Genomic DNA, 26,200 nt, shown 5'->3' with positions numbered 1-26,200 from the left:
ACTTGTATCTGCCATCCTCTGTGTGAGAAAAAGCCTCTCCCAGTTCAAGCCTTGCCTAGCTACAAGGGGCTGGCTGCCTCTAAGGACATGGCTGGTGCAGCTACTGTTTCTTACGGGGGAGATAAAATGTACCAATGCCTTAATTTTCTTCTCGTTAAGAACGTAATTTGCACGTCCCCTTATCTGAAAAGCCGTGCGTCCATTTCATTCCATCGCATTAATAGAGATCCCTATAGTGTGTTTGGTGTCGCAGCTTCCTCGATGATTAGATTTCATCCTTGACACCTGCAGTGTAATGAACATGAAAGTTTTAAAACGCAGAAGTAATTCAGAAGGCTCACTGTGCCCAGTGGGTGGCTCACATTACGGTTTCTTGTTAGGAGTGTAGCTGGGAGTGAAGTGGACAGGAGACAAGTTGAGCACACTGCTCATGCACACATCAGATAGCAACATTGGGCGGGGTGTGTGTGTGTGTGTGTGCTGCTGTTGGGACAATCACTAGCAGATAGGATGTGCAGCCTTGTTGCGAAAGAAACCTACCATGATTTCTGCATTGCAGAGCTTGTTTTAGGAAAATTCTTGAAAAAAGAAAATCAAACCACAGTAACTAATCTCTCTGGTTATACAAATTAAATGCAATACAAATTACATGCAAGGAAAAATGTAAGCAAAGTTTCTTATGGTCTTTCTTACGCACTTTTTCAGCTGTTATGGGTATTCACCAAGCCCCACTTACTAATGGAGAAGACTTGAAATCCCCCAGTGAAGATTTTGAATTAAGCCCAGGTGCCAAAACATTAAGGGGTGTGAGGCAGTGGTGTAGGACTGATTCTCTTGTGATCTGTTCCTCCCACAACTGAACCAAGTTGGTGAATTACAGTGGCAAAAAGAATCCATTTTGGAGATCATTAGTAATGAGATCAAAAATAAAACAGCCAATATCAAAATGCCTTCATGTTAATCTATGGTGGAACCAACCACACTTGGAATTTGGATGCTCGCATGTCAAAAACGATATTGTTTAGCACAAAGTGAGGAGAATAGGTGGGGCAACAGTGAGCCATCTCACAGCTTCTTCCAAATCTGTTAAATGTGTTTGAGAGATCCCTGCAATTACTTTTGCACTGACCTTTAATGAGAAAGCGTGATCAGATTTTAAGGATTTTTTATCTGTACCTTTTTAATTGCCTTGTGTTTTGCTCATTTCTTAAAGTTTGGGCATGGCACTAATAGTTCCACTTTTGTCGTTTCTGTTAGAAATTATGTGTGAATTCTGGGGGAAAGTCCCCTTTCCCCTGATTCATAGCAGTAGCGCCAAATTATTGAGCCATGGCTTTAATGGACAAAGGCTCCCCTGTAGGCTCATCGCCAAGGAAGTTGTGGTTTACCCTTGTGTATTAACTCTCAAATAGCATAAGCAACTTTTCTTCACGTGGCCAGACCACTTGCCTGTAGCACATTTTCTTCTTCTTTGTGAATGAATGCTAAACCAAGTGAGTGGCAATAGCCTATGGCTTTGAAACTACCCTAAAGCATCTGATCTGATTTCATCCTCTGAAATACTAGAGGAAGATGTGTGCGTTTTCTCACTCAGGTGTGATACAACCTGCTGAAGCATTGCTCACATTTTCCATCTATGGAAGGGAAGGCCAAAAAGTAGGCAGTGTGGACCAACTCATTCTTAGAAGTGTCAGCTAATAAGAATTGCAGCTCAATGTGTTTCGGAATCTAGGTTCCTTTTTCAGGAGCAATCACTCAAGTCCTACGGAGTTGCAGAAGCAGCTTGCACTAAAACTGCTCCTGATCTGGCACCATGAGAACAATTTTTTGCATTCTTTTTGGTTTGTCTCCCTCCTTTTCTTTTTTGTTTGAGCGGAGGTGGCAGCAGGGTTGGTACCAGTGGTAGATCAACAGTGCCCTTGGTGTAGAACCCAAGTGGGAGGAAGAAGCTGCTCTATGACGAGTCAGATTATGGTCCAGCCAAATGGATCAAAGCTTTCTGTGCTGGCTCTTACTGAGTGGATATAATCTGGCAATATTGCACATCCTCTGCCCTGCCTAAGAGTTCTGAGATTTATCCTCTGTGCAGCAGTCTTGTGGTTTGCACAGATTGCATCCTGCAGAATATTCTGCACCCAAAAGCTTCCTTCTATGCCTGAGCAGGCCTTGCTGAATCTGAGTGAAGGTCATTTATTACTGGGGCTCAGTATGTCAAGTTGGCTACAGGGCTTTTTTTCCTTTTTGATAGCAGCACTTAGATACTTAGTTGTTCGAAAGCGGCAAGTGGTGAGTTCAGGATGGGGTCCTTATCAAATCTGTTTGGCAAAAGCAGTCCTTAACCAGAGAGAAAAGCACAGTCTCGGGCTCTTATTGTCCTTGCAGACTGCCAAGGTAACTGAAACGACTAAGTACTTTATGTCCTTCTGATGTTGTAAAAATACTACTGCGCAAAAGCCAAAACAACACTAGCTTGCCTTTTATTAATTACATGCTGGAGTGTGTTCAGCAATGATGCAGTTTTGTAGTAACATTCTGCGCTGCTTGGAGATTCCTGACCAATTTTTAAGTGTGAAAATTACCGTATTTTTCGCACCATAGGACGCACTTTTTCCCTCCTAAAAAGCAAGGGAAAATGTGTGTGCGTCCTATGGAGCGAATGCAGGGGGGAGGCAGGCGGGAAAAGCCCTCAAGAGCCGCACACAAGCTTCGTGCGCTCTTGCGGGCTTTTCTCTAGGAGGGAGAAGGGACTGACTGGCTGCAGCAGTCCCTTCTCCCTCCTGGGGGAAAAGCCCCCAAGAGCGGCACCCTCTTTAAAGGCTGCGCGGCTCCTGCAGGCTTTTCTACGAGGTGGGGGAATCCCCCCACCTCCCAGAAAAGCCAGGAGAAGCCGTGCAGCCCCTTTAAAGAGCGCACGGCTTCTGCGGGAGGTGGGGGAAGCTGCAGCAGATTCCCTCCTCCCGGGCTCCCTTTGAAGCGGCAATGTGGGAGGGGAGCAGCTTACACTCGTGTAAGCAGCTCCTCTCCCACTTTCCTGCTTCAAAGCAACCACGGAGGAGGGAAAGAGGGGACCCATGGATCCTCTTCGCTGCTCGAGGCTGCAGCAGATTCCCTCCTCCCGGGCTCCCTTTGAAGCAGCAAAGTGGGAGGGGAGCAGCTTACACTCGTGTAAGCAGCTCCTCTCCCACTTTCAGATTCCTCCTCCGTAATTGCTTTGAAGCAGGAAAGTGGGAGGGGGCAGTTTACACTCGTGTAAGCAGCTCCTCTCCCACTTTCCTGCTTCAAAACAACCACGGAGGAAGGAAAGAGGGGACCCATGGATCCTCTTCGCTGCTCGAGGCTGCAGCAGATTCCTTCCTCCCGGGCTCCCTTTGAAGCAGCAAAGTGGGAGGGGAGCAGCTTACACTCGTGTAAGCAGCTCCTCTCCCACTTTCCTGCTTCAAAGCAACCACGGAGGAGGGAAAGAGGGAACCCATGGATCCTCTTCGCTGCTCGAGGCTGCAGCAGATTCCCTCCTCCCGGGCTCCCTTTGAAGCAGCAAAGTGGGAGGGGAGCAGCTTACACTCGTGTAAGCAGCTCCTCTCCCACTTTCCTCCTTCAAAGCAACCACGGAGGAGGGAAGGAAGGGGACCATGGATCCTCCCCTGCTGGAGGCTTCAGCGGATTCCCTCCTCCGTGGTTGCTTTGAAGCAGCAAAGTGGGAGGGGAGCAGCTTACACTCGTGTAAGCAGCTCCTCTCCCACTTTCCTCCTTCAAAGCAACTACGGAGGAGGGAAGGAAGGGGACCATGGATCCCTCCGCTGCTCACGGCTGCAGCGGATTCCCTCCTCCTTGATTGCTGGGAGTTTCTCTGGGCAGGAATTCCCTCAGCTTAAGTTGGGTGGGGGAAGTGTGGCAGGTAGGGGGGTACTGAGAGACACATGTCTCTCAGATGAAAATTGGGAGTGGGCATTGTGTGAAGTGGCTGTGGATCTCCTGCCGCAGAACTGTAGGACTGTATAGAGTTGGGAGGGCCACCCAAGGGTCATCTAGCCCAGCCCCCTCACAATGTAGGAATCACAGCTAAAGAACGCCAGGCAGATGGTCCCCCAACCGCTGCTTAAAAGCCTCCAGTGGTGGAGACCCCAAACACCTTCCGAGGTCATAGAATTGCAGGGTTGGAAGGGAACCCCAGGAGTCATCTAGTCCAGCCCCGGTGGACAGCGGGCGCAATCCATCCCATTGCGCAAGACTAAAGATGCTGTGCAAGGCTAAAGAAGAAGCCAAGGCAGTGAGCGGGATGGATCGCGCTTGCTGCCTTGTCTTCTTTAGCTGCACTGGAGAGGTTTAGCTCCTGGCTGGAGAGGTTGCGCGGCCATGGATCCCGTGCGCTGTCTTGGCTTCTTTGCTCTTTGGGGCTGGGGGGGGAAACCCGGGCTTCCCCCGCAGCCCCGAGAAGCACTGGGAGAAGTGGACAGGCTGCATGCAGCCTGTCCGTTGCTCTTTGGGGCTGGGGGGGAGGATAATATTTTTTTCCTTGATTTCCCCCTCTAAAAACTAGGTGCGTCCTGTGGTCCGGTGCGTCCAATAGAGCGAAAAATACGGTAACTAAGCACTGGTTAAAATGGAAAACGTTTGTGGAATCAAAGTATTAAAGAATAGTTTGCTGAGCACGTAATGTTTTCATTGTTGTCGTCGTTTTCAAACATCCAGTGGTGACTTAGTGTAAATTTATTTATATGCTGGCAGTGTCTTGGTCCAACTTCCAATCCGTTGAGCTTTGTGTGCTGGGTACAATATGTGTTCATATGAAAATAGTTGTTTTCGTTTTCCGGTAGCTGCCAAAACGCAGTGCAATTCATGAGCAAATGCCATGAGACGTGTGCACTGTTTCTAATGTGCACCTTTAATGTGTATTTCCTTCTCTTCTCTTAACTGCATTCCAACTGGAAAGTCAACAGAGTTCAGCAGGCGAGGAGTAGAAACTTCTCATTCAACCAGTAGTGCAACTTGCCCTGGGCAGAGACTAGACCAGGGATGGGGAATCCAAGGCTCTCCAGAAGATGTTGGAGTTTCAACTCCCATCAGTCCCTGACATCATAACCAGCAGGGATGAAAGGAACTGTAGTCCAGCTTCATCTGGAGAGCATCAGGTTAGCTAGAAGAAGAAGAGTTTGGATTTGATATCCCGCTTTATCACTACCCTAAGGAGTCTCAAAGCGGCTAACATTCTCCTTTCCCTTCCTCCCCCACAACAAACACTCTGTGAGGTGAGTGGGGCTGAGAGACTTCAGAGAAGTGTGACTGGCCCAAGGTCACCCAGCAGCTGCATGTGGAGGAGCGGGGACGCGAACCTGGTTCCCCAGATTACAAGACTACCGCTCTTAACCACTACACCACACAGGCTACCCTTGAACTAGACTGAGAAAGTGTGGTATATCTTGGAAGCTGTATAGCAAGCAGTACAGTCGTATATGTAATTGGCTGTCTGAGACCACCAGATTTCCAGGAAGACTCCAATCGGTATCATGACCCTAGAGTTAGATTCCCCTTTGCCAGGGGGTGAAGGACTCTGAATAAGAAGGGGAATGGTGAGGAGGGCCACCTCCAGAAGATGAGTCTGTGGTACCAGTACCACTCCAGTTTCCCATCCCTGGCTGAGATAGTGAACAAACTTTAAAGAGCTGTCCCACAAAAATGAAAACTCTGGAAGACTGGAAAAATACCAGAGACGACAGTGCAATTAAATAACTTGAATGAGATGCAAAACTGAAATGGGGCAGATTGCCCCACCATACCACATAGCAGTACTGAAAGATCTTTGTTGGTTTGCAGCTCATTTCCAGACTCCATTCAAAGCACTGGTTTTGGTCTCTGAAGCCCTGCATGGGTAAACACAAAGTTGTTAACTTCTGCAGAGCTCCTTTTTAATCGTCATTCTTCTTTAATATCTTTTTAGGACCCAGCCAAAAGCAGTTTTTGCAGAAGTAGAATCAGACGAAGATGAAACAGATGACAAGCCAGAGTGGAAAAAACGTAAAATTTGAAGAATTTAAATTGGAAGAGGCTTGCAAAGGATTTGGTTTCTTTTTCCTTATGCAAGAGCAGTTTCCTGCAAGCAAAATTGCTTTTCTCGCACAGGGCTATTTTCACCAATGTGAAAGACTATAATTGCCGTAAAGTGACATAGATTTGTTTAGCATTACATTTGCATTTTGTAAGGGAGCTGAGTTCATAAATAAAAGCTTATTTTTAAACTATGAATTCTTTAAAAGCCTATGTGGTGTTTTTTTTATATAAAAAAATGCTAGACTAGATAATCCCTCTCTTGAAAAAAAATATGGATGCTATACTTTTTTTCTTACCCTCATGTGACTTTTCAGGTTGTGTGATATATCACCTAAAGACTACAGGGTACTTGTCATAGTTATAGTATCAGCTAGAACAATTTAAGTTGCAATCTTATACAGACTTATCCGAGATAAAATCCAATTAATGGGACTTGCCTTTGAGTAGATAGTATAGGATTACACTCCATATTTGTTTTCAATAACAGATATGCTTTTATTTATTCTAATGCATATAAAATGCACATCAAGAATTGTACAGAATATTGTATCATTGACAGTTGTGTTTATTATCTACTATATCAGAACTAAATATTTCTCCAATAGAAATGTATATTTTCATTTTCTATGTACAGCATATATTGTATCAGACCTATTAATTATTACTCTGTACCAGGATGCAATAACATCTTTTTTGCATTGCTTATATTTAGTGTGTAGCTTTGTCTCAGATTGTGTGTGTGTGCGTGTGTACACACTGATAACACTACGTTTTGAGGTGTGATAGCAATTGCCCTATTTATGTTGAAAGTGCTGTAACCTCTATCAGAATTTCCAGTGTGTCCATATTTTCTCCCTCAAGATGATGCTTCCAGCAATATATGAAAGCTGCATAAGGCATAAGGCATTACCACTTCTGGGGGGCAAACAATGGTGGATACATCCAATAGGCTGGCTTAATTTTTTTAAAAACATGTATTATTATTTAAATTTTAGTTTTTTAAAAAAGAAATCCAAGGCACATACATGCCAGTTCTTTGCATGGTGCATTAGTGTGCCCTAGCATAGTTTGGGTATCTTAGAATAATAGAATTGTAGAGTTGAAAGGGACCCCAATGGTCATCTAGTTAAACCCCCTGCAATTCAGGAATCTCAGCTAAAGCATCAATGGCAGATGGTCAGCCAACCTCTGCTTAAAAACCTCCAAGTAAGGAGGAAACCGTTCCACTGTCGAGCAGCTCTTACTGTCAGAAAGTTCTTCCCAATGTTTAGTTGGAATCTCCTTTCTGGTTAATTGAAGCCATTGGTTTTAGTCCTACTCTCCTGAGCAGCAGAAAACAAGCTTGTTCCCTCTTCCATGTGACAGACCTTGAGATATTTAAAGATGGCTATCATATCTCCTCTCAATCTCCTCTATTCCAGGCTAAACATACCCGGCTCCTTCAACAGGGCACATGGTTAAATACACAAAGCAGAAGATAGAAAGGGTAGTTTTCTAGTTGGCTAATACTTTATACAGTAGCATAATATACATGATCAATGTTTCATGTAAGCTATTATCTTTCTGTGTTTGTTGTCCAAATGGAACAAGATGGAATCATGATTTCTTTGGGTGTCATTTGTTTAGAACAAGTTGTCCCCCCCATTTTAAATAGTTCCAATCCCACAAAAGCATATGGAGGTGACTTGAGGACTACATTAACTGGGTCTGACGTGAAACAGCGTAGTTCAAGGTCCCTAATTATCCTTCTGTTTCTTAGAACATTTACACTTAATTCACTTACGATGATTAGTGGTTCATCAAGTGCTCTTTCTCTTCACTTTTGGAATTAGGATTGCTCTGTTTTCCTACAGACCGTCTTCCAGCTGGATGGATCTTTGATCTAAAAGGCTGCATCGCTTAACCCAGTTTCCTTGTTAGTTTTTGGCAAGCAGTTCTCCTTAAAACCTTGAAAATAAGATTCCTGACAGCTAAAAACAACCTGAAAGGTGGGTTCACTAGAAGTTCAAGTTTCCCTTTTACTTATTGATAAGATCAACTTAAATGCAAGGAGCAGGGAAGTTAGTGTCAACCAGACGTGCATCTTGGACTTCTAAAACCCTTAGCAAAGCACTTGACCCTCCAAAATAATAATAATCTGAAGGCCCTTTCAGGTGCATGTATGGCCTGAGGAACAGCAGGTCTGCCTGTTTTCTGTCCACAAATTGGTTAACACATCTGCAACTTGCCTACAAACTTACACACTTCATATCATCAGAAATCCAGCGTCATTTGTGGATGTCGCAGGTCCCCTAGGGTTGTGTTGCAGCCACGTGAAGGCATGTGCATGCAAAAGAGGTGAAACATGCCACCATGAAGGTAATCCTCAATTTATCTACCGGTAGAGGTTAAAGGCCATCAAATTACACAGCTAACAGCAATATTAAATGAGCTGTTGTTAACACACTTTGGACAGCATATTGGACTGAGTGAAAATAATAATAGATGGAAACTGGATGGGTCGTAAAGTTATATAGAGTGGGAAGCATCTAGTGGGATGATATAAAATGGTTTGTCTGCTTTTACACTAAATCGCCACCACACTCCTACTTTACAGATCATTAAGACTGCATAATAATGAAATTAGCAGACAAAAAGTGGGCACTGCTTATGCAGTTATGAATAGTAGGAGACCGGAAATGAACAGAAAGCCCGTCTCTGTTTAAAATATTAGCCTAGCTGCAGAAGGAAATAATTCAATACACACCTGTTTGTTTCCCTAAGGGGGAAAAACTCTTAGAAATCAGAATTATCATATAAGGTACATTGACAGATAGCAGTTTGGAGATTAGTGTGCTATGAGAAGATTCTGTAATAAAGGCTTCCTCACCTGATTTGCCCTGTGAACGCTCCACTTTTAGCCACGGTAACAGGAAGAAGTCATCTTAGGTAAAACTGAGACACGGCCCATATGATTAGAAAGTTCCTAGATAATTAATGCCACCTTGTAAGATAGATATCTGTAATCCAGCATCCTGGTCAGTATGGTATCAAAGCTACATCTGTGTGTGGTTTGATCCTATACCATACCAGTAAAAGGTGCAAAGTGTAACCATGTGGCGCATATGAATTACATCAGGGTAGCTAACTTACGGCCCATCAGATGTTGGAGTTCAGTTCCCATCAGTCCCAACCAGCACGACCAGACATCAAGGGTGATGGGTCCCTGTTTTAAGCCCATGTAACTACATTTGCTTCTCCATAGCCTTATCTCTCCATCCTTCTGTTTTCCATTGTCTATCATGACCAAGGCCAGCCCTACCATTAGACAGAGTTGAGAAAACTACCTCATGCAGCCAGTTTTGGCTGTCACAAAAGACCAGCAAATTGTGAGTTATTTAATTTTTCTACAGTATTTTTACTGCCAGAAAGGAGGGGTACTGTGGGATTTTCTGTGCCAGGTCCCTAAACAACTTGACTTTCCTTGGAGCCTATGCAACTTGACACAAGGTGGGTGGGCACTATCATTGCTGCTCTTCCTCAGAAGGCAAAATGCCTTGGGCTAGCCTGATTTAAGCTCATTGGGGCCATGGCCCTGCCTATCTAGGCCAGGAGTGGCCAATGTTGCTGTACTACAACTCCAGTTACCCCTGACCATTGTGCACCATGTTGGATATATAACTAACTGTAAGGTGCTATGAAACTGACAGAATAGATTTTTTTTAAGTGTGTGTCTGTGTTAAAGCACTTGCTTTCCTTGAGATGGGATGTGGGTGGTGCTTTGGTCTAAACCACTGAGCCTTGGGCTTGCCGATCAAAAGGTCAACGGTTCAAATCCCTGCAACAGGGTGAACTCCTGTTGTTCAGTTCCAGCTCCTGCCAACCTAGCAGTTCGATAGCACGCCCAAAAGTGCAAGTAGATTAATAGTGGGAAGGTAAACGGCGTTTCCGTGCGCTGCTCTGGTGTCGGTGTTCCGTTGCACCAGAAGCGACTTAGTCATTCTGGCCACATGACCCGGAGTGGACAAACGCTGGCTCCCTCAGCCTGTAAAGCGAGATGAGCGCCGCAACCCCAGAGTCGTTCACAACTGGACTTAACTGTCAGGGGTCCCTTTACTTGACAGATTGACAGTCCTTCTTCTTGAAACGTGACAATGCTTTTCCATTGCTCTGGTATAAAGTGCATGGTAGAATATCATAATAAGAACTTTGCCCCCCACCCCCGGTGTAATTAGAGAGCAAGCAAACCAGTTTTAGAGCTGTGCATGGTCTTTGGCGATCAAACCTATTTGTTCAAAGTTGCACATACAGTCTGCGAGAAAACAGGTGCCCCCAAAAAGCCTCACAACCCCACCCTTGTTTGGTAATATCCTTGTTTCTAGGTCAGCACTTGCTGCTATGCTGTCATGACACATGTACATGTGTTATTTATCGTAGAACTTCCTATTACTGTTTTTCACAGTTGGAAATGCAGTGTTGGAAGGCTTTGCTTCGCATCATGTAAACAGTTTCACGGATGCTTCGAACGAAACAATATGCAATTGTTTGTAAAGGTTGGCTGGATACTTGGCTTCCAACTGCATTAAAACCCTGCACGCTTTTGTGGGAAAATACGTTTTTACCCAAACAGTTAGGGGAAAGCAACATTGATGGGTTGTTATGAAACTACAGCAGTCAGGGCCGGCACACCCATGAGGCAAAGTGAGGCGACTGCCTCAGACAGCAGGATCCACAGGGGCAGTATCCTGGTGTAGATCTTTATTCCCCACCCCCACTTGTTCAGCAGAAATGTGAAGCCCTGCATAGAAATTGGGAAGGATGAGATAGAGGTGCCATTTTGTGTTCACTTCAACAGTCAACGCTATTGCATTTTAAGAATTAACTCAATGCACAGTTTGTCATGAAGTAATTCTGAAAGTGTGTTCCATCATGCACCAATGTAAAAAAATAAGGGTAAGTTTCAAAGTAGAGGGTTGAATCTAATGGCACCCTTACCTTTTGGGAATTATAGGGACAGAACTACACAAAATGTATGGAAATTTATTCATGTCTGCGACTACAGCGGCAAGAATGTTACTTGCCCAAAAATGGAAAGAAGAAGAAGTCCCAGCAAAAGAAGAATGGATACAAAAACTTATGGAATATGCAGAAATGGCAGAACTTACCGGAAGAATGAGAAAGCAGGATAACAAACTTTTCATAAAAGAATGGAAATGGTTTATTGAATATTTACAAATAAACTGTAAACAGATGAGAACATTGGCAGGAGTATTGTAATAACCTGCAGTTTTATAAGAGTATATATTTAAAGTAGATGAATAAATGAGTAAGTTAAGTCAATTTGGAATATGCAGAAAATACACAAAATAAATTTAAGGAACCGCAGAAAGAGTGGGAAGGATGTTGAGTTTTGAAATGTTAAAATGATTGTGAAATTATTGAAATGTACAAAATTGAAAATCGTAAATAATAATAATAATAAAGAATAAGTTGAAAAAGAAAAAAATATAATGGCACCCTTTCTGCTCATGGAAAGCAGCCTTCTGAATCTACCTCAGGGAATGTGCAGGCGACCTTGGAACGGACAGCTCACGGAAGAACCCCGACCAAACCCAAGAGGAGGCGTGTAGTGGTGATAGGGGATTCCCTACTGAGGGGAACAGAAGCAGTGATCTGTGGGCCTGACAAGATGTCTCGGGAAGTGTGCTGTCTCCCCGGGGCTAAGATCCAAGATGTAACTGAACGACTGCAAGGAATCATAAAACCCACTGACAAATACCCCTTCCTCTTGGTTCATGTGGGAACCAATGACACTGCAAGCAATAGCCTCCAGAAGATCAAAAGAGACTACGAGGCTCTCGGCAGGAAATTGAAGCAACTAAATGCACAAATTGTCATCTCGTCTGTCCTCCCAGTTGAACGACGTGGCCCAGGGAGAGAGGGGAAAATAGTGGAAGTGAACAGCTGGCTTCGCAAATGGTGTAAACAGGAACGGTTTGGATTCTTAGATCACGGACTGCAGTTTCTTGAAGATGGACTTCTGGCAAGTGATGGGCTGCACCTCACAACGGTTGGGAGGAATGTTTTTGCCAAAAATCTCAGAAACCTCATCAGGAGGGCTTTAAACTGACTAATGTGGGGGAGGGAGACAGTGCTCCTGAAGGTAGGAGTCTATCAATTAATGAAGATGATCATCCAAATGTCATAGACCAAATGGAGCAAACAGCACGCGGACCTAGTGGTGGGAGGAAAAAATCCTTAAATAAGAGACACGGGGGAATGATTAATGGACTTCAATGTCTGTACACTAATGCGCAAAGCATGGGAAATAAACAAGATGAGCTTGAGCTCTTGGTACAGCAAACTAAATATGACATAATAGGCATCACTGAAACCTGGTGGGATAAGTCCTACGATTGGAATGTAATAATGGGGGGATACAATCTATTTCAGAGAAACAGACCAGACAAGAAAGGAGGAGGAGTGGCGTTATATGTCAGGGATGTGTATACCTGTGAAGAGATCCAAGATTTAGAACCTCAAAGCCAATGTGAGAGCATTTGGGTCAAAATTAAGGGAGAGAAGAATAACAGAGACCTCATTGTGGGAGTTTACTATAGATCCCCAAGCCAAACGGAGGACATAGATGATGCCTTCCTGGAACAGATGGCCAAGCATGCAAAAGGAAGGGAGATAGTAGTAATGGGGGACTTCAATTACCCGGATATTTGTTGGACGTCAAACTCAGCCAAGAGCATAAGGTCAAACAGATTCCTCACTGGCCTTGCAGACAACTTCATTGTCCAGAAAGTGGGAGAAGCAACAAGAGGAACAGCCATTTTAGATCTGGTCCTAACCAATGTTGATGACCTGGTTAGTGGGGTAGAAGTGGAAGGATCATTAGGCGCGAGTGATCATGCTCTTCTGAAGTTTACTATACAGCGGAAAGGAGCAGCCAAGCATACTAGGACTCAATTTCTTGACTTTAAGAAAGCCGACTTCATAAAACTTAGGGAAGTGCTGGGTGAGATCCCATGGACAGCAATACTAAAAGGAAAGGGAGTTCATGATGGCTGGGAGTTTGTTAAGAGGGAGATAGTAAAAGCACAACGTCAGGCAATACCAATGAGACGGAAACATGGAAGGTGCCTAAAGAAGCCAGGGTGGCTATCTAAAGAACTTTTAACTGAATTAAGATTAAAAAAGGATGTGTACAAAAAATGGAAAAGGGGGGAAACCACCAAAGAGGAATTCAAACAAATAGCCAGCACGTGTAGACACAAAGTCAGAAAAGCTAAAGCACAGAATGAACTCAGGCTTGCTAGAGAGGTTAAAAGCAACAAAAAAGGCTTTTATGGGTATGTTCGTAGCAAAAGGAAGAACAAAGAAACAGTGGGGTCACTCAGAGGAGAAGATGGTGAAATGCAAACAGGGGACACAGAAAGGGCTGAACTCCTCAATGCCTTCTTTGCCTCAGTCTTCTCCGATAAAGAAAACAATGCCCGACCTGAAGAATTTGGAGCAAATGATTCAGCAAAGGAAACACAGCCCAGAATAACTAAGGAGACAGTACAAGAATATTTGGCTAGTTTAGATGTATTCAAGTCTCCAGGGCCAGATGAACTGCATCCAAGAGTATTAAAAGAACTGGCAGATGTGATCTCAGAACCACTGGCAGTCATCTTCGAGAAATCCTGGAGAACAGGTGAAGTCCCGGCAGACTGGAGGAGGGCAAATGTTGTCCCTATTTTCAAAAAGGGGAAAAGAGAGGACCCAAATAATTACCGCCCAGTCAGTCTGACATCAATAGCAGGGAAGATTCTGGAGCAGATCATTAAGCAAACAGTCTGTGAGCACCTAGAAAGGAATGCTGTGATCACCAATAGTCAGCATGGATTTCTGAAAAATAAGTCATGCCAGACTAACCTGATCTCATTTTTTGACAGAATTACAAGCCTGGTAGATGAAGGGAACTCAGTGGATATAGCCTACCTTGATTTCAGTAAGGCATTTGACAAGGTGCCCCATGATATTCTTGTAAAGAAGCTGGTAAAATGCGGTCTTGACTCTGCTAGCACTCAGTGGATTTGTAACTGGCTGACTGACCGAACCCAAAGGGTGCTCATCAATGGTTCCTCTTCATCCTGGAGAAGAGTGACTAGTGGGGTGCCACAGGGTTCTGTCTTGGGCCCGGTCTTATTTAACATCTTTATCAACGACTTGGATGATGGACTCAAGGGCATCCTGATCAAATTTGCAGATGACACCAAACTGGGAGGGGTGGCTAACACCCCAGAGGACAGGATCACACTTCAAAACGACCTTGACAGATTAGAGAACTGGGCAAAAACAAACAAAATGAATTTTAACAGGGAGAAATGTAAAGTATTGCACTTGGGCAAAAAAAATGAGAGGCACAAATACAAGATGGGTGACACCTGGCTTGAGAGCAGTACATGTGAAAAGGATCTAGGAGTCTTGGTTGACCACAAACTTGACATGAGCCAACAGTGTGACGCGGCAGCTAAAAAAGCCAATGCAATTCTGGGCTGCATCAATAGGAGTATAGCATCTAGATCAAGGGAAGTAATAGTGCCACTGTATTCTGCTCTGGTCAGACCACACCTGGAGTACTGTGTCCAGTTCTGGGCACCACAATTCAAGAAGGACACTGACAAACTGGAACGTGTCCAGAGGAGGGCAACCAAAATGGTCAAAGGCCTGGAAACTATGCCTTATGAGGAACGGCTAAGGGAGCTGGGCATGTTTAGCCTGGAGAAGAGGAGGTTAAGGGGTGATATGATAGCCATGTTCAAATATATAAAAGGATGTCACATAGAGGAGGGAGAAAGGTTGTTTTCTGCTGCTCCAGAGAAGCGGACACGGAGCAATGGATCCAAACTACAAGGAAGAAGATTCCACCTAAACATTAGGAAGAACTTCCTGACAGTAAGAGCTGTTCGACAGTGGAATTTGCTGCCAAGGAGTGTGGTGGAGTCTCCTACTTTGGAGGTCTTTAAGCAGAGGCTTGACAACCATATGTCAGGAGTGCTCTGATGGTGTTTCCTGCTTGGCAGGGGGTTGGACTCGATGGCCCTTGTGGTCTCTTCCAACTCTATGATTCTATGATTCTATGATTCTATTATTTTTAATCTTTTAAGTTACTATTTTCCCTTAGTGCTGAGTCATTGCCTCTAAGCCAAGAGTGTTTGGCTTGAAAGCTATCTGGGAATGCAGAATCCGTGACCAGGGAGAAGAGTCGGCAGAAGAAGACTGGAAAAAATTTAAGGACTATTTACAAAAATATTGTAAAATTAAGGAATGTTGAATGACGTTGGATTGAAATTAAGTGGTTTCAAGCTGTAATTATGATAAAATGACTTTCTTTTTGTAAGCAAGAATTTAAAGTTATAACAATTTAAGATGTTGGAGAGAAAATAAGGTGAGGTGTTTCTTTTTTCTTTCTTTTTTTTCTTTTTAAGCTGTAATGCTTTGAGATAAGGATTTGCTGTATAAACAATTCAAACTGGGTATACAAGAAGGGGAGGTATGAGGAGGTCGGGGAAATAAGTTATGAGAAAACAAGTTGTGAAATTTATGTGCTTTTAATATTTTTATGTTTGTTTTTTTCTTTTTGTTTGTAAAAAATTGGAAACTCTAATAAATATCTTTTTAAAAAAAGAAAGCTATCTGGGAATGATTCTGTGTGATGTAACTTTGTTCCCAGAGGATGGCAAAAGCAGCAAGCATCTCTTTGGCACTGATGGTTAGTCCCCCTTATTCCCAGTTCCACCCATGTGGCACACAGCCCCAAATCACGGAAATGATCCTCCTTTTTAACCTGCCCACAAATAAGGTAGCAAAATGCAGAAGGACTTGGGTTCCGCCCCAGCATGCAGCAGAATGAGGACTACCGGTGGGGAGATCAAATTTTTGAGAGCTTCCCTATGGAAGAAAATCAAGCACAGCAGGGAGGAGGCTGGAATGGAACTTTTCTCTACAATGTGCTACCTTGGGGGGGGGGGGTTGCAAGGAGGATTTACATATATTTTAAAAATGTGATCCCCCACCATAATTTGCAGTCGGAAATGGTACGATGTGTATTCTAAGCATCTGGTTCTGTTGCATGTGTAGTAGACCAGGTCTTAATTTAAGGAAGATGTACACGCGGGTGGCACTGTGGGTTAAACCACAGAGCCTAGGACTTGTCGATCAGAAGGTCAGCGGTTCAAATCCCCATGATGGGGTGAACCCCCGTTGCTTGGTCCCTGCTCCTGCCAACCTAGCAGTTCGAAAGCATGTCAAAGTACAAGTAGATAAATAGGTACTGCTCCAGTGGGAAGGTAAATGGCATTTACGTGTGCTGCTCTGGTTCGCCAGAAGCTGCTTAGTCCTGCTGGCCACATGACCCGGAAGCTGTACGCCGGCTCCCTCGGCCAATAAAGTGAGATGAGCGCCGCAACCCCAGAGTCGGTCATGACTGGACCTAATGGTCAGGGGTACCTTTACCTTTACAGCAAAACTGAAAGAATAAGGAAAGGCTGTGTCTCAGGGTATCCGGTCCCCAGTTCAATGCTTGGCATCTGTAGTCTTGAAACCTCGACTTGTCCTTATTGAGCTAGCTGGATCATTGATCTGACTCAGAATAAGGCAACTTCCTATGCTTCTAAGAATTAATCCTTTCCCCTCTTCCTTTTAGGTTAGCATTAGTCATTTCCATGCAGCTGTTAAGACTTACATATTCTCACATTGTTCAGATGAAAATAATGAACGAACAACGACAGTGATGATAGTATCCAAGTATCGCTGCAATGCTGTGGGGAAAGAAAAGGATACTAGATGGAAATCAAGAGAGAGGATGGCTTAGCTGAAAGATGGGGAGCAGGACTGGCATCACCACCTGTTTATTTGGGTACCTGCCTGAGCCCCTGCAGGGTCAACCATTGACTCCTGTTCTGAACCCTCTTTTAGATCCTTTATAAAAGACAGGTGCTAGCTACCTTTTTAAATTTCTCACAGTATCTCTGGCACAGCATCCCTCTGGATCCTTATGGAAAATTCAAATGGTAGCTAATCCCAGCCAGCCGCTGCTGCTGAAAACATTGCTGCCTCTGCTACCTCTGCTCACTACCTGCTTCCATTTGCCCTTGCTCCCAGGTAAGCCCATAGGGGCCACTGATGAAGCAAGTGCCCACTTTGCCAAGGACTCTCAAATTTGGAGCCTGCCCTGATGAGGAAAGACTAAAGTCAAGAGTACCCTAAACTCATCTGAAAATAATTTTTGGCTTTTGAGGGTCCCGTTTCAGAATATCCTGCACCAGCGGTTCAAGCCTATACTGATCACACATAATATTTGTGTGAAAGCAAATGCAATAATTTGTTTTTGTCTCTTGCATGGAGCACTTCAAGCGAAGCTATAACAAGACATAAAAAAAATCACAGAAGACAGATGAGTCTCAGCTTTTTAAGCCATTTCCCTGATTTTTACTCAGCACCAAATGTGGATAAGAAATAAGAATATTGTGACTATTTATTAAACACATTTCTGTCCTATCCTTCATTTGAAACATTTGACACAGAAATAGATAAAACTACAACTGATACAATAAAGTCTTCAAAATAGCTAAAATAACACACCAAAAGCAAGGTGAAATCAAGCAGGAGACTTTAAATACTCAACTCACATATCTCCTTCTTAACTCAGTCCTCTAAAAAAAAAAAAAAACAATCTGGGAGAACAGGTACAATTTGTCCTTCGCTTTTTCTGCTGGAGGCCGCTCTAACTGATTTGCTTTGTTTTAGCTAGAAACCCATTATAGGCTGGTCTGCATATTCTGTTTGCAAGTACTGTACTGTGAACTGGGAGATGTAGGGGAAATGGCATGTAGCATATCTCAGAGGTGAGGCCATTGATAGCACATGGAGAAAGAGCAGAGTTCAAACTCTTGCACACGAAGGCTACTTTTCACAGGTAGCAAGAGATGAGAGGACTCTGTGTCAACATTTGTCTTGTCCTGTGCCCTTCATATCTAAGAAAGAGATGAGCAAGCAGGAAGATAAGACCGTTGCATGAAAATCAACCTCCTCTTCCACATCCATGATTTTAAACCGACTAATGTTACAGTTATAAGGATAGCTAAGAGTGGGAGAAAAGTATCAAGGACATATTTTGATAACATACCAAAAAACAAAAAACCCACCACCCCTAACTTTGTATTGAAAAATGGGAGCAGCCCTATCGCTTTATACAGATGAAACTAAAGTGAAATTGAAATCAGCAAACTAGGAACAGCCACTCATGACTTGTAAGACATTGTCCAATTGTACAACAATAACTCAGAGCCTAAAATTAGGGGGTTGCGTAAGAGATCCACGTTTGCTTGAATAGCTCCTGTGTTGGGTTGCTGATGTCACCCATCTGTACTGATCCCTTCATTATTGTAGGGCTTAGTCAGGGAACAGAGCAGATTGAAGAGTCATGAAATCATACCCCAATTAAGCATCAGCAAAGTACCAAGCAGACGACCGATATTTAACAGACGTGAGCGATAACACCATTGCGACGAGCCAAAAGTCTCCCAGCTTGCCCATTACTGGAACTGCTTCAAGAATTTCACCAAATTTTAAGAAGATGTTTGCTTCCCTAGATTTTAATAGGATGTTTGCTCCCACAAAAGATCTGGTTGTACTCATTATTGTCGAGTTGCATTTCAAGTGCACTGGGGGAAGGGGTGCTTATCCTGAGAGCTGATTACGCTGGGGGACAGGACAAGAAAGCTGGGGGCAGGCATTTTGTATCCATGTGTCCCCTGTTGACATTCACATACTCTAGAGATGCATTGAACCCACCACCCAGATATGACCTCTAGTGCATATCTGGGTGCATGCTGTCAACACCGTAAATAGCCATTCCCAACATCCATCGAAAAGCAAAATAGGGACAATGTCATATCAGATGGCACAAAACAGGGATTTCCCCTGGTTAGCAAGAACAGCTGGAGCATATAAAAACTTGAAGTGAATATGAGACACACACACCCCGTCTTTAAAATATACAATTGCCACTCTTGTCACAAGTATTTTCAAGTGCAACTGGGATAAAATATCCATTCCTGCATCCTTCATATTTGATACCCAGCATGTACCATCTGATAGTCATAGCCAACTATTTAAAATGCCTTAAGCACGAGCTTTTAGGAAAGCAACTATGTTAGAGTGAGTGCAGAAGGAGGGGAAACTCCGTGGTATTGAGTAATGAACAGGGAATTAAAAAGAAGTAAGTCAGCTCCTCCACTTCCTGAGGAATGAGACTTGACAGTTTACAAAGAGCTGGTAATAAAACCCATGAGTGAATGAGCACCAGAGGATGGGCTTTGACATGAAGCAACGCATTAGTGGTGAAGCCATAGCAATATTTGGTAACTTATGCTGTTTAATGAGATGAATAAATTTAAGAGTGAGCCCAAGGGATATATTGGCAGAGGGGGGTACATTTGCATTTGGGGCAGGTGTTACTATACATTGGAGGAAAAAAACTTGATGTGGTTTAGTTTTGAAGTACATTTTAGGGTTCGGTGTTAAGCTGTCTGGAAACATGGAAGAGCAAATGAAATCTATGGTTTGGATTCCCAAGACAAGTTAACTTAAGGAAGTCCATGGAAAGAAATGTTGCTATTCAGACTTCCCACCTGCAGCCCCCTGAGTCAATTCTGTGCAACATTTCTCTGATGGAAATAGGGGCAATCCTGTTCAACAACAACAACAAATTATAGTATTTATACCTTTTAACTTTGATATAATGCCTTCTTGCTTTTCTGGATGGAGGCTAGAAAGGACAGAGAGAGAGAGAGAGAACACTAGCCTTCACTGCAAAGATAAATTTTGCATTTACTGCCCTTCCCACATTTTGCAGAAACTTGTGCATTTTTACAAAAATCCTTATGAAAATCCATCAGCGTTTTAGTATTGATTTCTAATAAACACATTTTATATGCAGTTTTGACTAATGTGCACATGTTAGCAAGCAGTTTCCTCTAACACAATGCATTTCTCTCTGCTATTGTCAATAATATATATTTGTGCACTTTCCCCTGATCTATGCATTGTCGGTAAACGTTGTTTGCTTGGCAAACTGCATCGCAAATTTCAGATAAGTGTGAATTTCGCCTAAGCGTGGATTTTGAAGGATGGTTGCGTTTCGCTTCTCCTGTTTTACAATGTGCAGATTGGCTTGGCTTCAAAGGAGTTGAATTTTGCCCCCATCCCTAAATGACACACAGGCATCCAGAGCCATTTCTCTTGTTCTACTGTCACCTCTGCTCAAGCCGGGTTTTGCAGCTTTATGGAAAGAAACCTGCAGAACTGATTCGCCAGAGGTGCTCTAGGTGGACGGTGCACACTCTGAGCAAATAACAATGTCCATTTCATGCCACCGTCAATTATCTGAAAGAAAGCTGGTGGGGTGGACCCAGCAACAACTATCATTTAGTCCTAGCCTGGCAGCACAAGATCAAAGGAACAGCTTGAACTTAACTTGGAAATAATTCATCAGGAGCCATTTATGTAACTGAAGGGTTTTACTTGTCAGGCCCAGCAAAGGACAAACGAGATGTGTTTGGCATTGACCCAATCCCACCCCCATCTTTTGAAGGACAGAACAAGGTATTGCCTGGTGAAGGCCAGTGATTTCATAATAGGAGAATCCAAGGGCTTAAATGCTGTCCTAACACATGCACACCCACACCCCGAACAACACTTTGAAACTTGGGAAAACTCCTTTTTAACTGTTGGTTTCAAAGCTGCAAGTTTTCAGAGCTCCCTGGAAAGTTCGTAACGCACTTTAGCAGGCATGTCCATTTCCAGTGTCAGCCTCCTCTGAATATCAAGGAATTTGAAACGTAGCTCCTTGAACGTGACAGCACTTTATGTTCCAGAGTCCTAATTGCACTCACACACAAACACTGCTACTTGCCAAATGAAAACCAGAGCAAATGCATATATCATGACAGCGTTAAAACTGCAGGAGGTGCATTTGAGTTGACTGTTTCAAGCCTATCTTGGCTTGGGTCTCTGGCTTCGGCTGTCTTGTCCGAATTCCATGGTAAAACCTATTTGGGATCAGTGTCTTTAAGCAGGCTGGTTCTGAGCTGGGGAATGATTAGCTGCTGCATAAATCTGATTCTCACAAATATTATTTTTGAATTCTTTAGGGTCTGAATTGGACCTGATTGTGTCAGTCGACCAAGTGTGAGATCATCCCTCCTTCATTGTAGCATTTCACAGTTCTACATAGGTACTGAAAAGACCTGCATTAAAATGGCCCAGTCAAATTGAGTGGCCTTAATGTGCCATTCATGTGGCACTAATTTTTAGTGATTTGTGATCACTATTCCACTTGAATCCTACATGGAACACTCATTATGAGCTTTCTCCACAAATGACTTGTGGGATATACAACTAACATGCTTAAGTCTACTTAATGCATGAAGGGGTTAAGACCATAGAGTAAGCTCTCCTGCCAGGCTTGGCTCACCTTGGGAGGTACTAGGTAATGAAGCCTTTGTTCTTCTTCAGTCTACCTGAGGAGCTCAACATGTGGTTGCTCCAAGCTCAGACAGCATGGCTCTCACAAACCATTATTGAGTTCTATTACCAATAATTTAGAAACTTTTACCACTTTGGAACTAAACTAAGTTTTACTGCCTCTGCAGCTTTTTCTGACTGCTGCATGGACAAGCACATGAACCTGACCTTTGAAGAGTTTGTAAGTAAACCAATTTTTATCTTACCAAAGGTGTGGTTGTTTCCTATGCTGGGGAAAGAGGGGCATTTCTAACTCAGAAAGGTATGTTTTGAAGGTCTAAAAGCCTATATCCCACATTTTACTTCACTGAACATTTTTAAAACCTCTGCTGGGGTTCTCTCACCAAAGAACACTTGTCCCAAACTTGAATCTTGGCATCCAGGAAATTTTCTCTTTATATCTATTTTTCCTTGAACCAACATAACTGCGGGTGGGGTGAACTATAGATTTTGGGTTTTGTTTTAAAATGGTTTACATTGCCTCAAAATATCTTGGTCCATATACTTTATTGCAGTGTTTTTGTTGTTGTTGGAAACAGTAATACATGAATAGGCAGGTAGCAATGTGTTGCCTAAGCTCCTCTTCAGTGTCTGCCAAGGGTCCTGAAGGCACTTGACTTCTGACTATTGCCCTATCCATTCTATGAATTTAAGGCAGTATCACACTGTTGTAAATAGTCATGGCTTCCCCCAAAGACTCCTGGGAACATAGGAAGATGCCTTACACTGAATCAGACCCAGTGGTCCATCTAGTTCAGTGTTGTCTGCACGGACTGGCAGCAACTCTCCAAGATTTCAGGCAGGATTCTCTCCCAACCCGACCTGGGATTTGGCATTCTCATACTTCTCATCTGTAGCAGCAGGGGAATGGTGGAAGAAGACAGAAATCTGGCTGAACCTGATACTCTGCTTACATCTCAGATTGAAAAAGGACAAAGAAAAGTCATCAGTAAAGTAGTGCATGAATGAAGATTAAGGCCCATGTAACAATAGAAATGAGCTTTATTTCATAAAAAGTTTATAAAATGCATATTGTACAAAAATAAAGTCTGTAGAGAACTTTGGTTGGTTAACACAAATGTTTGAGACGTAAATTGGTGGTGAAGTTAAAATCCCAAAAGAAAGATGCTCTCTTGTTTTTGACCTTGAATTTCCGCAGAGAAAAAAATCACAAACTTTACCCTTTTTGTAGTTTCTGAATGTTAGCATTAGGCTGCCATTAGAGGTTGAGACTCTGGAAGAAAAGCTGATGGAGCAAACTATCAACTGTTAGTGAAGGCTCACTGCAAATGCTCAACTGACTCGGGTTAAGGTGCTGAAAGCTAATCTGAGCAAACAATATGACTCAGCGATCAGGCTTTGTGCAGCCAGCACTATGCTAAGTGGCCAATGCAGATTAGAGTGAAGGTGAACATAAGAGTACGAACCAATATTCTTACACTACCAGACCATGTTCTAAGCTGAGCATTTATTCTAATTTGCTTGCGGGGAGATGAGATAGCGTTGCATCAAAGCAAGTGTTGTCCTACACTTCCCAGTACATTTCTCCCAAGCAGCCATAATTTCACAACCTGAATTTGCTGGTATGACACTGAATCCCACCCCAAAATAGTCACGGTCTGGAAGTGCCCAAATGTTGCCTAAAGGACTGCTATTAACATCACACACATTAATTTCAAACTGAATGCGAGTGACCTTGTCTGAGTTGCAGCCTGATGTGTTGACTTAGGACAGGCATAGACAAACTTGGCCCCCAGATGTTGTTGGCCTACAACGCCCATGATCCCTAGATAACAGTACCAGTGGTCAGTGATTATGGGAATTGTAGTCCCAAAACATCTGGAGGGCCGAGTTTGCCTATGCTTGACTTAGGAGAACAAGTCATTTAAGCACAACACATCCCAAAAGGTCAATTGATCAGAAAACACCCTGGCTGAATATGGGTTTTGTATGGGTTCATCTTAGGAAGCAAAACAGTCTTGGCTTGCTAAAAAGAACAAGCAGGATTTAGGATATGTCTAGACCAACATTTTTTCATGCAAATAGATGCAAATATTATTTTTTTGCAGGGAGGAGTGTGCATGATCTGTGTTGTCTGAATGGTGCAAAAGTGTGTGTCTGGTTGTCTGGTGCATTGTCTAGCCTCATGATCATTGTCTATTTTTGACATCAGAGTCTTTCCCTGGACACAGTCCAGCTTAATTAGGGGCCCTTGGTTTCAGCGGAGTGTTAAGCATGTGCATAAATGCCACCCATTGAAACCAATGGAACAGGATCAAAGATGTGATCCACAGCAAAGAGAAGCAAAACTAGTAAAAAAAAAAAAGAAATGTGAAAAGAGTTCCTGACCTTTGTGACTTTTTTCAATATATTTAGAGCTCTTGCTATAGAAAGCATCTCTTTCCTTTTTAAAAAAAATGTTCATTATGCAACCCTTGCATACCAAAGAATGCTGCTGTAGATTCAGCAAAGCATATGCATACTTTGATGCTCTTTGACTTAAAAATAACATGTTTGCATATATTTTTCCACATAGGACTAATTGCTGTTGAATGTATTTTTGTTCTAAATTAGATCATTCATCTCTCTCTGCTTCATGCACCATCTTGGAAGGCCATATAAAACCTGGTGGTCTTCTGCTTTGACTACTAAACTCATTAAACTCAGGAGACGTTGATTTGATACCCTGTAAGGGATTGCTTTCTCCAAGGTTAGGCAATTGCCAATAAATAGATGCCTTTGCTGCAACAAAGGGGTTTGTGAATTTCTGCCAGAAGGATAGAATGAGTTGGTCCTCCTAGTATGAAATGCCCCGAAAGCTGTAAGACTTAAGAGGCATCACAGTTTTAACTTGGGGGGGGGGGGGGAGCCTGGATGTACATGCAGTTCACACCTGCACTCCATAGCCAACCCAGGCTGGCAAAGTAAACTTGTGGGTGGCTTTGCTGTCACCTTCCTCTGCATATCAACCCTGGGCAGAAATTAATGCAAGCCAGAGGCAAGTAAGAAAAGGTGCTTGCTTCGTGTCCTGTTAAGTGTTAGGGAGCTGCTACGTCCATATGCTGAAAGAGACAGCTTTAAGAAGGGCAGGGAGGGAAATTTCATTAAGGACTAAATAGGAATAAATTATTGACATTCATGAGTACTGCCCAAAGCTCAGTGGTAGCGTCAAGGTTTTGCATGCACAACATCTCAGGTTCAATTCCTTTCTCATCTGGGGTGACAACTTATGCATCACCAAAAACAGAAAAGAAAGAGGAACTGAAAAAGAGGGGGGGGGAGAGAGGAGATAGGTTTGCATAACATTTGCATATGCTAATTGATATGTATAGATGAGGTATAGCAGCAATACACCAATATGTACAACACCTACTGTCATAAAATGAGAAGGCAAAAAGAGCCCTATTAGAAAAATATGTATTAAATTACTCTGCTTCTTAGAATAACATTTTCAGCAACTAACACCATATTTTAAAGCCCAGGCCTTTTGCAAAGCTGCAGAAACATGTCAGATTTATCAGCACAAGTATAAAGCTTAAGTGCTCTGGAATCTTTCCAGCCATATTATGCTCTTCATTAAGGGTAATGTAACAGTAACTTTAAAACAAAACAAAACTATCAACTCTCTGCAAACCTGCTTCATTGATGATAATATAAAGCTTATGGGGATTGGATAAATTCCATCTGACGAAGAAAATGGTTCAAAATCTGTTGATGGGGACCATCCAGCCAAAAGGTGAGGACTTTCAACTCCAGGTCAGTGCAGCAGGGACATGGTTTTAAATACATGCTTAATTCTCCCATTGAAGTCAATGGGAATTCCATTTAGCAGGATTATACTCTCTGCTTTCCCCTACCCATTATTCTAGCTAATGTTACATAGTATTTGGGGTGTGTGTGTTAATGATGAGGTTGTGGACTCTGATCCGAGCTCTAATCAGCTGCAATTGTTTGTGGTCCTGGATGGGGATTTGCATTCAAATATGCTTCAAAAAGACTTAGATGAGCATCACTTCTAAATATGCTTGAGTATCCAGAGTTCCATCTACAGAAGCTTCATGCACACACGCGTGGATTCATGGTTACATCTCCTTATTTTGGATTGGGGTGATCAGTCATTGATTGATTGACGGCGCTCCCTGCTCCAGCAGAACTTGCAACTAGTTGAATGAGTTCAGTAATGAAACACATCACCATGTACAGGGTGGGACGACGACAAAGGACTTGAACCCAAGTCTTTTTCCCCAGATCTTCCTCCTCTGCTGCCCTTTTTTAATCTAAAAAAAACACCAACACTTCACTTTGCTTACAGGGCTGCTGCACTTGCTGTAAAGTACTCTGTTGGTGATACCCCAGGCATCCACCATCTTAATTTGCTCATAAACCTAAATTTTCATCTATACATATCAATCAGCATATGCAAATTTTATGTACTTTACTGTCACAGGCCTGTGTCTTGAGTATTTAAAGTACCTAGGACTGCATTCAATAGTTCCAGGAGTGGAACACTAGCAGACAGATGAATTTTAATGTTGAACAACAGAGGGATTCTCCATACCAACTGCACTAGTGGAAACCTATTGCAAAGTCTATT

At 43.0% G+C, this 26,200-nt stretch overlaps 1 protein-coding gene and 1 long non-coding RNA gene across 2 annotated transcripts in view; one reads left to right on the top strand and one right to left on the bottom strand.

Moving 5' to 3' along the window:
- The window catches only part of WDR70 (WD repeat domain 70), a 117,030-nt gene extending 110,790 nt beyond the window's left edge, over positions 1-6,240 (top strand). Inside the window, exon 18 of the mRNA XM_081212908.1 lies at positions 5,936-6,240. Within this exon, the coding sequence (XP_081069034.1) occupies positions 5,936-6,023 (88 nt within the window). The 3' untranslated portion in view covers positions 6,024-6,240. The remainder of the gene's footprint in view (positions 1-5,935) is intronic.
- Positions 1-26,200, bottom strand: part of LOC308597406 — a 47,551-nt gene that overhangs the window by 7,371 nt on the left and 13,980 nt on the right. The gene's annotated exons all lie outside the window — the stretch shown is intronic.

Source organism: Podarcis bocagei (genome assembly GCF_964188305.1).
Source record: "Podarcis bocagei genome assembly, chromosome: 11".
In the NCBI taxonomy this organism is placed as follows: Eukaryota; Metazoa; Chordata; class Lepidosauria; order Squamata; family Lacertidae; genus Podarcis; species Podarcis bocagei.
The sequence above is the reverse complement of the archived record's forward strand: the minus strand, read 5'-3'. Positions and strand labels throughout refer to the sequence as shown.